General features: G+C 37.0%; 1 protein-coding gene across 7 annotated transcripts in view; it reads right to left on the minus strand.

Annotated features, from left to right (window-relative positions):
- Positions 1 to 14,647, minus strand: part of ARL15 (ADP ribosylation factor like GTPase 15) — a 225,458-nt gene that overhangs the window by 133,541 nt on the left and 77,270 nt on the right. For all 7 annotated transcript variants that reach the window (XM_064405098.1, XM_064405099.1, XM_064405100.1 and 4 more), the window contains 2 exons: positions 11,688 to 11,832; positions 8,832 to 8,891 (listed from right to left, as the gene is read on the minus strand). In XM_064405098.1, the coding sequence (XP_064261168.1) occupies positions 8,832 to 8,891; positions 11,688 to 11,832 (205 nt within the window). The remainder of the gene's footprint in view (positions 1 to 8,831; positions 8,892 to 11,687; positions 11,833 to 14,647) is intronic.

Below are 14,647 nucleotides of genomic sequence, written 5' to 3' on the forward strand. Positions count from 1 at the left end.
GACATTCATAGCGGCTTCCTCAAACACAAGCAAGAGCCACTACTTATGGCTAAGCATATGATTCGCTTCCCTCAGCCATGAAGGAAACTTACAGGAGTGGGTTGACTCCTGTGATGTGACTGAAATATGCAATTACAAATAAACTAGGGGGAAAAACACACCAAAATACAAACTACAACACAACCACACCACTTATTCTAAAAGAAAAGCTGCTATTCAATCAAACATAGGCTTGAATTACTTTATAACAGGAAAAAAACCAAACCTTCGCTTGTAGAAAAATGACAGGATGCTGCAATTAAAAACCCCAAACATTTAGCATTACTACAGGACAGATTTATTCAACTAATTGTAATTTTAAAGACCTTTATTTTAATATTTTTAAATATCAAATAAATATTTTTTTCTTTATCATCAGTCAAGGAAACAGTGTGCCCATATTAACACTTAATTATTTGTATCAGTGTTAACAGTACCCCTGGGGAGCTGGGAGGAAGATTTTGAGTTATGTGCAGTTTAACATGCACCTGAACGAGTACACACAAGTACAAGTACACACTCATGTAAATATTATGCAGAACACAAAGCTGCAAATCTACCTTTCAGCTATGAATACTTCTATTTACATCTTCATTCACAGTGGTGGTTTGAGGCTACCTTCAATTCCCTCATTTTCAGTACTTTCAGGAGAACAGAACATAGCATTACAGAAAAAATTCACTGAAAGAAATTTGCATGTATCAAATTTGTTACTTGTCAGACTTTCAGCAACTCTGCATCGAAAGCACAATGAATGTCACAGAGCCCTTGCTTTAACACAGTCTAGTCTGCAATTTACAGTTCTTGTTAACCTCAAAATATATCACAGGTCTGGAGAAGATATAGTCCCAAATAGAGAGAAAAACTTTTTTTTCCCTTCCTATCAAAAACATTTAACACGGGCACATGAAAGAATGCAGGCTGCAAACAGCTTTTCTACAACTTCAAAGATGTCATCCACGCACCTACATACTCCGAAGGTTTTATAGTTAATTAAAATATTATATAGATCATTACTCTACTGATATTAAACAGAACATTTCTAATAAGCATAAAGGCGAAAAAATGCAAAGGACTCTGCTACAAGATCTTTTTGTGTGCAACACTGGACATGGGTGGGGGAGTAAGAGAGAAGGGAAGGGGAAAAGAAATCTCTTATCCATTCTTGCAAAATTTCTAATATAACCTAGTCTCTTACCCTAAGAAAATCTTAGGAAAATACATGTTTCTAAATATATGTAGGGATAATACCTTCACATCATATCGTCACAAGTAAAACTGATGTATTTTCCTGAGTAGTCAAGAACATGCCTTAGAAATCTTAACACATTCAAGAGATGTGGCTGCCCCTTATCTATCTTGGGCAGGTTTCCCAGTATTCCACCCTTGAATAAATCCTGTATACAGTAGGGGGATTTTTCTTGATTGTTTGTTGGGTTTCTTTTAAATGTGCTGGCTTCTTTCTATGAAACACAACTTTATAAATCCTGTTTAAGATACCTGCTATGAATCTGCATGGAATTTGTCCCATCTGACAGAGACATCCACAAAGAGATAAAAATGTTTTTGCTGGTGTCATGTCAGTCATCATTCCATGGCTACTTTGTATGGCTGCTGCAACAACACAGATGCTAAACCAAAACCTTCTCCCATTTTCAGAAGTCCCAGGACTTCTGCTTCCTCAGGTCTAAGTGATCACAGCCTACTTTCTCTAGGCTTTCAGGCAGTGTACTCCTGCAATGCACAATACATGGCAGTGGGAAATTGGCACTTTTTCCCCAGAAAGAGGAATATTTTGAGACTGCCAAATCAGCTATATTCAGCTGCAACAATTCAAATATGGTATGAAAAAACAGCATAGAAGAGAAAAAAAAAAGAAAATGTTGAAGAAAAAATTGTCTGCCTTTGTATTCAAAACATACAATATCAGAAATGCATATTAGTTTATGATACTTCATTTTATTTTTCTTATCAAACCAGAGTTTATGGAAACCACCTCTGTCATCTCTTGTCTGCCTTCCAGGCTTTCCCAGTGAGATTAATCTGGAAGTCAAGCCTTCAGTATTTTCCTTATTAACTAATTTAAGTGCTGTTTCCAAATTTGAATCTCTGCCTTACTCTGATATTTAAATCTGTTGGAACAACATTGAGGTTTCAAGCACTTGGAAGTTTTAAAAACATGATACTTATACCTGCCTGCAGAAAGTCAGTTTGATCTACTTGGTTGTGTGTATTATACTACCTTGCTAAAAAAAGTCCCTTGGAATTTGAAACAAATATCTCCTGTTCTAATCAAGAATATAAAATTCATTATAAAGTTTATTTAAAAATTGACAAATTAATTTAAAAGAAAGAGAAGGTTATGTATACCCTGCAATACGCTTTAACATCTATTTAAGCCCAATATCTAAAGATTTAATAGTTTGCAGCAGGTAGCACAGACAGCCATTCTTCACCCCTTCTTTCTCTGTTTTTCTATGAGTTTGGGGTTGTTTGTTTTTTAAATTCACAAATACACAGTATCCCCTCTAGGGCTAGCAAAGACTGGCTGGCATCAAGATAACCTGCATCTGTGTCCTTCTCCCACATCTGCTAGAGAACTCTGAAACAGCCAGGGTCTCAGAAGCAGAGGCACAACTCCACAAGACTGCTGCCAGCACCCAGCAAGGTTCAAACGTAACCTCCCCTGAGCTGCAGTCACAGCTTTGATAACAGTGCAGCTAACCTCAAATAAAGTTCAAAACACATCTCTCTCTATGGCACTTCAAACTAGTAGTCATACAAAAGAAATGGCAAGTCTACCACAGCTGTGTATGTCTGTTAAGCCTTTTTGCGAATCGGCCCACAGAAGTACAACGCTTTATCTGTCTAAACTCAAAGATAACACTTTGGGGGGATGTTCCTAAAATATTTGTATCATTTCTGATGCTTAACTAAGTTGCTACACTCTATCCTTTGATTCTGCCTGAAGAAAATGGCATTGCAAGCCCAATAGGAGGCAGAGACTTTTAAGCAAACCAAATGTTCTGCTTTTCTCTCTACAAATATCTCACAAACCAAAACAACCAGTCCATACCCACAAAAAACTTAACAAGGAAATTCTGTATTTTGCTTATCCTATTTACACAGGTTTGATAGGCATTACTTGCATGGTTCCCACTTGCAGTGAGACAAACTGCAGGTTGTCTTTTCACACTGTAAAAAAAACTAACTGTAGCAAAAGTACAGTATTTCCAAAGAACAGTGGTAAGACCACTATGCTGAATAAGAGCTTCCTCAGACTTCCATTAAAGAGGTCCATAAGCAGGTGTAAATGATCTTTCTTGTCCATGAATTGAGGAAACTATGTGACAGAGCCTGAGTTTAGGCACCATTTGAACAGCAAGCTGAGCATGATTGATAGCAAACAGATCTAACTTTAATGCTTTCGGAAGTAGAATGTATCCGCGCGACTCACAGCATGGACAACTCAACAGGGTCATCTAAAAATTTCATCTGCTAAAACATTCTGTAAACTGTTTGATGCAGTTATGTCGCAGATGGCATTGCATGTACTCCACAACCAGATTTTGTAGAGGTGTCAAGCGCCTTTTAGTCAAGTACAGTATGGAGATTTTACTGCTTTGTGTTAGTTCATTCCTCTGTAGATGACTTAGGCTGGCATTTACTTGTGGGATCAGTTTTCTGATGACTAACTTGATGAAATGTTAGCTGCTCTATATTGCTAGAAGGGTGTTCTGTACTCCACTTCCATAGAGCAAAGGGAGAGAAATTTCACAAAAATATTTAAATTTTAAACTCTAATTAACAGAGCAACATTATTTTCTCCCAAGTCCATCATTTTTTTCACTAGCTAGATACTACCTGACAAGTGCTGCTGTCTTTTCCAAAATTTCACATTTTCCATTCAACTTGGACTGCACAACAGTGTGGCTTCTCCTCCTATTCTCTTTTCTGTTGCTCTTTACTTCCAAATTAAGGCAAAATACGCATGCTTTGTTTAACCAAACCTATTTAAAGCTATTTGTTCTCAAGCTGTCACCTAGACAATTAATAGCTGGCCTAACAATGTGAATTTATGACTTTGGTAATCAAGCTTAAGAAGTAACAGCAGTGGGGAGGCAAGTTCTGATCTCTTTTCCTGGGCATGATCAACCAACTGGAGACAAGAGCATTCCTGATATTAACCACTCCACTCTTGCTAAGCACTTAACAGATTTTTGTCTTAAATGAATTTTCCAATATGACTACATAACATGTACTCTCTGTGTTTGAGAAACTGGCTTTAGGGTGTATCACAAAACCTAACATAAACATAAGACAATATATTTAAATAAATAAAAAAGGGATCATTATTAGATTCTATAGCATGTTGTTAGCATTTTTAAACATTGTATGAAGAAAAACTGCTCACATCCACAATCACTCTTTTCAATTTGACATGGCTCATTTTTTGGCATCTCACTTGTAGTTTCTAAGCCTCCATTTACAAGATACCAACATATATTATTAAACAATTTATTCTAAAAAGACAACTGGAAATTCTTAGTTGACTACCAGGATGGACCTTAAATCTTGATATAGACCTGAATAAATATCTAAACCACAACATTATATTCTGTTTTGAAAGCATTACAAGTGCAAATGACTTTAAAAAACAGGGAATAAAAGGTACTTTTAGCCACTGTGTCTCCAGGTTGGAATCTGTTAGAACCAAAGAAAAAGCTTCCTATTGCATTTACACCTTCATTATCTGTCTTGAGAACCAACCTCAGCATTCACCATCCCAAACTTGTTTCAGCAAAACACTGTTAGAATCTTCTGAACAACAAACATTATCATCTGCCTTATTTTTAGTCTTCTCCCACTCCTCTCTATGTTCATCACACAAAATGTCACCCTTAGCTCCAACAACAAATTACTGCACTGTCAGAGGAAAGCATCACAACTGTAGTTTCTTTCCATACCATTACTCAGCTGAGTCGCATAATAAAGACAGATTTTTCCAATTGTCCTGGTAATAGTACATACTGAAATAATGTGGACTAGGGCATGGCATATCTCCACAATAATTTAAATTATACATATTATCTTTTAGACCAAATTTTTTGGGGGAAAATGGTAATTTTTTTTTAGCTTCTTGGGGACATGGAAGGGATTACTGGTATAGCAAAATAGCAACTTAGAGAACAGGCAGTTCAACTTGGTCAGCAAATAAAACAAGACTTTCTTTTTAAGTAATTTAAGAAAGCCTAATGTTATATTTGAAAGATCTCTATACATGCTTACTTTATCAGGATCAAATTTTAGGTTTTTAAACAAAACATTTATCAAATTGGATAAATCCTTTATTTTCTACTAGGACTGCAAGTTCCTGTCTTAGGAAACAAAAACAATAAAAAAACCAGAAATTGTGTTGAATTTTTAATACTCTAGAATCACGCGCTTCAAAGAAAAACTTCTGCATAGAGAGCACAACAAACTTTTTTCCCTGTCCTTAAATCTTAAAGGAGGATGAAGAAATCCTTTAATAGATTAAAGAAGGGAGACTATGTTCTGTATGTTTTGCCCGAAAAATTTACAATCCCTGTAGAAACGAAGAAATAAAACCTGGCTTCATTATCAGCTTTGGAGACAACTAGCACAGTAAAAACTAGCACCATCTTTGACCTCAAGGAAGAACACTGCTTCAACAAAACAGAAAGGATACTACACAGTCAGCATCTGTTTCACATAAATGCTTGGCTGCTGAATATAAGAACCTTAAGCAGTATAACCTCTGCTGTGTTTTAAATACTGGCTGTTAATATGTTACTGTATGATGACATATGAAGATTTCTGTTACCTAAACCTAAAAAGACACAGCAACAAAAAATTAAAACTACATAGAATGTCACTCTGTAAATAATATGTAACAACAGGCAGTGGTTGTTAGGAAAGATGCCTTCCTTCATGTTTCCAAGATCAAATGGCTCGAGAAGACTTCAACACCACAGAAAAGAGAAATTATATAACAATAGCATAACGACTGAAGGCAAAAACCAGGAATAAGACAAAAAATCCCAACAATCAGGCAAAACATGGGTTTCTCTTCAACATCTGAAGCAGAAATTCCAAAACAAAATGCAACAGTAATGTCTTAGGGTGACAAATGAAAAATGTTTTGGTTTATTTTCATATAGGAGCAAGAAATAAACCATCCCTATTCCAGAAAGCTCAGGTTTTACCCTCATCAAACAGGAACACATTTCTCAGCTAAAAGGTTAAATGCTAGTCAGAGAATCACAGAATGATTTAGGTTGGAAAAGACCTCTACGATCATTGAGTACAACCTTTGACCTATCAGCACCTTGTAAACTAGTCCACAGCACTAAGAGCCATGTCCAGTTGTTTCTTGAACACCTCCAGGGATGGTGACTCCCTCGGCAGTCATTCCAATGTTTAACAACTGTTTTCATGAAGAAATTCTTCCTGATGTGCAGTCTGAACCTCCACTGGTGCAGCTTGAGGCCATGTCCTCTCACCCTGTCGCTTGTTGACAGCAAGAAGAGAGAAATCTCTACCTGGCCACAGTCTCCTTTCAGGCAGTTGTAGAGAGTGATAAAGTCACCTCTGACCTTCCTTTTCTCCAGAATAAATACTCCCTCAGATGAGGAGTTTCCTCATCTGCTCCTCACAGGACTTGTGCTCCAGACCCTGCCCCAGCTCCACTGCCCTTCTCTGCACTCTCTCCAGCTCCTCAGTGTCTTTCTTGCACTGAGGGCCCAGCACTGGACACAGCACTGGAGCTGTGGCCTCAGCAGTGCCCAGTACAGGGGACAATCCCTGCCCTGGCCCTGCTGCCCACACCATGGCTGATCCAGGCCAGGATGCCATTGGCCTTCTTGGCCACCTGGGCACAGCCTGGCTCATGTTCAGCTGCTGTCAGCAGCACCCCCAGGTCCTTTCCAGCCTCTCTGTCCCAGCCTGTGGCACTGCCTGGGGCTCTTGTGACCCAAGGGCAGGACCCAGCACTGGGCCTTGTTGAACCTCACCCCACTGGCCTCAGCCCATCGATGCAGCCTGTCCAGATCCCTCTGCAGAGCCTTCCTGCCCTCCAGCAGATCAACACTCCCACCCACCTGGCCATCATCTGCAAACCAAGAATGCACTTGATCCCCTTGTCTAGACCATCAATAAAGATATTAGACAAAAATGGGACCATAGTGAGTCCTGGGGAACACCACTAGTGACCACCAACTTTTGGAAAAAAACCAAACTTTTGGAAGCTTCCTTTTGCTCTCTTACCAGACAATGAAAAGGTAACAAAACTAGCATTTTTCAGCAATATTTTATATAAGAAATAAGATTACATAATTTTTAAACACAGACAGGCAAACACCCATAGGTCAAAGAAAGAAGGAAGTAAAAGGTGTAGTAAAAACTTCTGACAGTTCTTCTGTCTTTAAGAAAAGGTAAATGGATGAAAACAACAAACCAAGTATTCTGGATTACTCCTCATCACGAGCCAAAACTCTCCCCTACAATAAGATTTCTCAAAACACACATACTCATGATCAGAAAAGGTTAAGAGACTTTAACAAGGATCTGCTATAGAATACACAGATTCAATTCTTGATCTAAAAATTGTATTTACCTACATGAATTATATATTTCATATAGCTTAGTTAGCAGAATGTACAAATTAGACTGCAAATGATTCACCCTATTAAAAAAAAATCAAAAAAGTGACATTATGACTAAGTGCACATAATGCACATAACACACTCAAGCAGTACCTATACTATCCCTGAGGAGTGGTCCCTTTATGAAAGAAAATTTACTGGTGTTTTTTTTTACAGAATACATGCTCAAACAGGAACATGTACGCTTAAATCCATGGACCAGTGGTAGCAAAGAGGAAATAACCTGCCTTCCACATGTGTTTATCTCAAAGCCTTCTTGGAACAAGTTCAGTTAAGTCAACTACTATGCAACTAGATCTCCTGAAACTTTCCTTAAGGACCAAGTCAAATTCTACCCCAGATCATTTAACAGAGGTTACAAGCTCACTGAAAAATCTAATAAATATCCTCAATATTAAGTCTACTTTATTTAAACAAATATACGAAGAAGAGACAGTGGGTTTTAAATTAGAAGAATATTAGACTCCATGAGAACCCTCATCAGGAGAGTGTTTTCTTGCTTCTAAAAAACAACCTCACTTGAGACTGAGAGTCAGAATTGGGAGCCAAATAGGTTGCCTGTATATAGAAAAGTTTAAAAAAGTCCTACAACCATAAAACAACCATTGCTCCAAAATCCAATAAATCCAATAAGAGAACAGTTCTCAAAGAATATAACTTATTATAAGTTGGCTGCCTTTGCAACATTTTCAGTGGTGCAGTGAATATATTGATTTTGACAAATGTTCACATAGTTACCTGAGCCAGTTTACATAAGTGAAAGTTTATACATACAATAAACACAAGGAACATACATTTCCTTGAGCTGCCACACGAGCCATACTAAAATTACAGTCCAGTTTGTATTTCTGTGTAACTTAACCACTTCAATCCAAGAAATTACATTAAAGAGATACCATTCACCTTCCACTCCTCCTGCTTTTTACCCTTTGCTCTTCGAGAGCAGGATTTGTACAGGTTTTCTCAACTTTATCCGCTGACATTTTTAACTCCAGCTGTACTGATCTACCATTTTAAAATTTAAAATAACTAACAATTTAAAACAACTGACAGTGATGATGAGATTTAGACATGCATGTTTTATAAACAGAGGAATAAATGCCATACCTCCAAGTTCTTTTATGTTCAAAATTGCATTCTGGAATGGCACTGCTTTTATACTAAAACCTAAGAAGAGAAATACAGAACATTAGTAAGCTATTTGTTAAAGGGGCCATTTGGAATCAATTGCATATATTCAGAAAAACAACTTTTTCCATCAAGAACCTGGATTTTGCGTGAGAAATTCTATTTTAATGAGTTTAAAAAGTCAGTTATAAGGGGGTGGGAAGGGGGTAAGAGGTGGAGGAGTGCCATAGAGTGGAACAAGAATAAATCAGGATAAGCAATGCAATTTTCAATTATAAGTAACTGGTACCCAAAATTTAGCACAAAACTCCCAGACCTTCTACCAGAATATACTTCTATAAAATCATCTTTACTGCATCTAGAACTAAAGTGGACAATCCAGACTACCACTAGTATGAGGTGATCATTCTGCAAATTTTAGGAGACCTTGAAAACAATGTGCAATTCAAATCACTGTATTCTTCCATTTAAACTTCATAGGTGTTGGTTGCAACTGTATTATTAATTCTTTCTATAAATGTTATTAACTGAAAGACCCTTCTACAGACCTTAGCTGGATGTATTAAAACGGTCATAAGCACATTGGAAATATCTATGAGTCCTCTATTTGCCTGATTTTTGCTTAAAACTGAAATAAAAATAAAAAATCCAACCAACCAAAAAAAAAAAAAACCACCAACAAAATGTGACCTTTACCCTTACCTGAATTTTCAGACAGACAAGAGAAAGGGAATGCGAAAGGCTCCCAGCCATACCAATGTATTATACACTAAATTTTGCATGTTCAATGCACACACATGTATAAGCATACATAATACTTTATAGAGGAAAAATTATGTGTGCTCTTTCAGCAAAAAATATCTAGGAGGACATTCAATTTATTTCCATCTAGCACAAGTAGTTTCAACATGATCACATACCTGTAAACTGAGTAAAGAGGTTTTGAGAAAATGTGTTTCATTTCATGTTTATTTGCTACCATTTAAGAGAAACAAGATGTTTTTTCTCCCTGATTAGACCAATAAGATGTTAACAGTACTCCTACTATGATCAGTGCTAGATACAATAGAGGAAAGTACAAGAAAATCTGAAGGGAATAATTATGAAATATTTTGGGGATTGTTATCTTTAGAGAAATCCTAAACTCTTCCTAGAAAAAGGGAAAAAATGGAATGGGCCTGATTGGCATTGATAAAAAAAGCAAAAGTATACATGATAGCTTGAAACCTGAGTGGAGAAGTTGTCACGTTGTATTCTTGAATAGTCCACAATATTGTCTGATATGCCACATTTAAGAAGATTTATTATAAGCTGAATACCCTAGATGTGCATCATTTTGGTTTGCCTGCCTAGTATTCTCCAGAGCTGGTTTTCATTCCTAAGTTACCTCATCATATAATGGTATTTTATTGCACCTCTCTAGAAAAACAAAATCAATTTAGTTTTTAATTAGCGGTATTTTCATTACTTTCTCTGATAGCTCTATAATTCTATTTATATTGCTGTTACTCTTTATTTCAGGGTCTAAACTGCTTAAGTAGAATCTGGTTTAATCCCAGAGACAAAACTCAAGAGAGGGATAAAAAAAAATTTTAAAAGGTTCATTACTCTACAATTTCCTTCTAACTTTTTGAGTTAGTCACCTTCTCACAGCTGACTGTCAGATCTCTCTAACATTGCCAGTAACACCACTACAGAGGCCACAGGTTAACTATTCACAGGTTAATAAAAACACTATTTCCTTGTACCCGTTTAACATTTTACTTACATTTGTATTAAATAATCTTATGTTCTTGTAAATTAAGAAAACATACACTGAAAAACAGTTGGGGTTGCTAATGCACAATAATGAAATTCAAGCCCATGAACCACAGCTACAGTACGAAGCCATGTTACTGTAAACACAAGGTACTTGTGCAACACTTAGTATCAGTTCCATCAGCAAACCAACATTAATAATTGCTGCAGCCACTGAACCTGATTTGTTCAACCTCCATGAACTAATCTGCCCTCTTTCTGAACTTCTCAGCCAGGTATTCGCTCTTCTTACTTAACATGTCTGGTTTTGTTTTTGCTGGTGCTGTTTTGTTCCTGGTTTGTTTCTTGTTGGTTGTTTGGCTTTGTTTTGGGTTTTTTTTCAATCAAAACATGCTTTTCAGTATTAGGCATTCTGGTTCACCATTATCAAGATGCCTATTCAAATTTTTTGGACTTAAGATACCTCTTATCTGTGGTTGTGCTGTCTGTTTTTATGTACCTCCTCAGTACCACTGAAACTTTCTGTAAATTGATTATTTTGATCACAATCTGCCCTTACTATATAAACAAGCCTGTTGCTCATCTAAAAAGCTGGGATTATCACAAAAAAATCATACTTCCATTACTTTTTTCTTTTTGGTCGCTACCATATACCACAAGGCAGCATGGACCAAGTACGTACAGAAATAAATCCCAATTAAAGTCTCACAGCATCACTGTCTGATTCTATTTTATAGCATATTCTCTTCCCTTCTCTCCAATATATAGTGAGACTGTTTAAAAATCAAAAGTAAAATGAGAAGAAAAACATTTTAATGTGTGTCTACAGTACAGTACTACTCTGCTTCATTAGACCACACATTTTTGACTTTTAACACATTCCAAATTCTATGTTCTCATGGGTATTCCCCAATATATGAACAAATACTGAAAGTATTGGTAGCTGCAAAGTGATCCATTAGGTACTTTCAACAGCAATATAAGTAGGCTGAAGTTCCCTACAGCCTTTGCTATGTGTTTCAGTAGTCATCTTTGGGCAATATTCCAGCACACCATGGAATAAAAGCAGCACCCTACCTGTCGTAGACACAATATTCTCCGGGTTTTCACTGCAGAGCTGAGACAGAAGACTTGTCTTGCCAGAACCAGAGAGGCCTATGCAAACCAAGTCATACTCAGGTCGTGGTGGTGGCGGTCCCTTGCAGCAAAGTGCTCTAAAACACTGCCAGGGTAGGGCAAAACAGAAACAAAAGGAAGAGGTTAGTTTTCTTTTTAGGCAAATATTTATTCCCTTAACCTTCTAAGAAGGAAGTTTATAAACTTGAAGACATTGGAAAGAAGCAAAGTATTATTCCAACTTATCATTTTGACTAAGTCAACAATTAATAGACTAAGACCACATCAACTAAAATCTAGAACGACTTTATAAGACAACAAGTATACATGTTAACTTTTCACCTAAACATCAAAAAGATGTGTGTCTATTTCCCAACTAGCACAAACTGGTCACACCATGACACAGGCTCATGCCCTATACAGCTCTGCAGCTGATTATGCATGAGTTTCCTTCCTGTGCTAATTTCATGCAATACCTGGTGTGAATATCAGAGCCAATCCTGAGCAGCTACTGACCAGTCTCTACCTGTTGTCAAAGAAAAGAATCAGAGACCTCTGCTCCACTAATATCCTTTCCAGACTTGCTTTGTCACACATTTCAGCTCAGAACAATAGCTTGTAAATAAGTAAATAAATAAACAAATAAATCTTTCTGGACATAGCTCTAGTAAAAACCAGATAGATATCTCACTTACTCTGGAGAAGTATAAATTAATCACAATGTAAACAAATAAAAATCTCTTACACAAAGCCTACCTCAGATTTCTGCCCACTTCTCTTAACCAGTTTTGACAAAGTAGGCCAAGTTTCCAAAATGTTCCTTAGGCCCTCATTAAGTTCTTCAGATCTTTGTCTATATGCGATTTAGAAACTTTTTATGTAAAAATCTAAAAGCATAAAATTCCATGAAAGCTAGGAAATGTATATTTTATGTAAAAAGCATAATTACCCACTAATTTCCAAAGCAGACTTCCACCACCCCAATGTACATAGACATAAATAACTTTTTCCCCCGTATCTGCCACCTTTATACCAAAGGAAGACATCTGCTCTAATAGGGAAGGGAAAACATGTCTGTGCAATCAGCCCTTTCTCACACATTCTGTTTTTACACAGCCCCAGCTGTTTATTTCCATCTTAACCACAAGTCTGCACTGTACCAATTGCGGGAAAAGAAATCCAGTCTTTACAACCTTAACCTAGTTTTTCTTGACAACTGCCCAGGTTTTCTCACTGAGGGCTACTGGAGGAGCAGAGAAACTGAACTGATGTCAGTAAGGCTCTAATGCAAACAGTGGGGCCTGACCCTGTGAGCAAGTCGTCCAGTGAGGATGTGATTATAAAAGGACAGCTCATTCAACACAGAACTTCAATTGGATTCTTTCAGTATAGATGGTAAGCTATTACACATGCTGCCAAAATAGTTTTCATTGCTTTGAAGAAGCAAAAGACAAATTCAGTGAAACCGACAAAACTACTTCACCATCTTTTAAGAGTGAAAGGCAACACTTTATAAGAAGTAAAAATTTGTACAGTAATATTTAAGCTGAATAAAAGCAGCAGATTTCAAAAATAATAGTTTGCCTGCAAGAAGATTTGACTTAAAAACTGTTTTCTTAAGGTTTCCTCTTGTATGTGTCCTAGCTCAAAGGAATAAATTTGCCTACTAGCTTTATTTACTGATTTTCTATTCATTTACTAGTTTATACTCACCTCACAGGTTCTACAAAGCCACAACAAACATTCTACTGTGGTACTTAAGTGAGAAAGGCCAACTGAGTTCATTGAAAAATATTAACTCCTTTAAATAGAGCTTTTACTTAATGGGTATCAAGCTGAAGGCCACAAAAAATCCTTCAGAGTTTGCCAGAGCTCCTGAGGCTGTGTCAGACCCTCTATAGCCAGTCTTTAAAAGAATTCCATTTGTCCCTGTCATCATGGCATCTTTGCAATAACCTCTTGATGTGACATTGAAAAACATAAAGGAATAGATGAGCTGAAGGAATTCTGTGCTTCTCTGGCCAGCCACTTATACAACCAAACATGACACTCAAGCTCTGACAACATCTAATAACACACAGTTCTGTGAAAGATAATTTCTGCTCTTTGTAAAACATATATGGAGGCTCTGTGGGTGACAGGCAGGTTTGTGAAATTCAGGATCTCTCTACTGCAAACTCCTTAAGTCCAGCTTAGACTGGAAAATCTTTATAGGCTGTGGATGAAACACATGATCAAACATCCATTGCATCTCCAAAGTAGACAGACTCATCACCCTCTCACTTATCCTTTACTACTAAACACAGTTAGGCATGAAAATTTCAGACAGACACCTAGAAGACAGGAACATGGCTCCCCCCAGACCACTCTTGTATTTTATTTGGTATGATTCCCTTATCTTTGCTACATTCGTGACTTTGTCCTTCTGCTAGGCTAACTTCCTTCAGTAACTTGGTTTACTTGTAATGAAAACTTTTTTTTTAATATTTTAGTTTCAAAAGCTGCTGAAACTTAAGCTATTATGTATAGCACTTAGCAGCAGCTGAGATGAGAAATTCTTGTAGAGGATGCTTGTAAAAACAGATTTAGACTTTATAAACTTGTTTCGCAACCCTCCTTACTCAAGCTCAATGAACATCTTTCCCATTGGAAATATCACCATACAAACAATCTGATCACTTTCTTCCTGTTCTCCCAGTAGCCTGAAGTTACCTGCTCCCTAACAAAGTTAGGGCCATTTAAGCATCCATTATAGAGACAAAACCTTTATTGTCACAACTGTGGCAACTGCATCTAGTAGCTACACAGTATCTGTGGGGAGTAAAAGATTCAAAAGTCACAGACCACACAAATAAAATTGCATCTTATATTCTGCATTTCATTATAGACAGAAAATGCATCCTGAAATATTTTATAACCAT

This window comes from Passer domesticus, chromosome Z, assembly GCF_036417665.1.
Source record: "Passer domesticus isolate bPasDom1 chromosome Z, bPasDom1.hap1, whole genome shotgun sequence".
In the NCBI taxonomy this organism is placed as follows: domain Eukaryota; kingdom Metazoa; phylum Chordata; class Aves; order Passeriformes; family Passeridae; genus Passer; species Passer domesticus.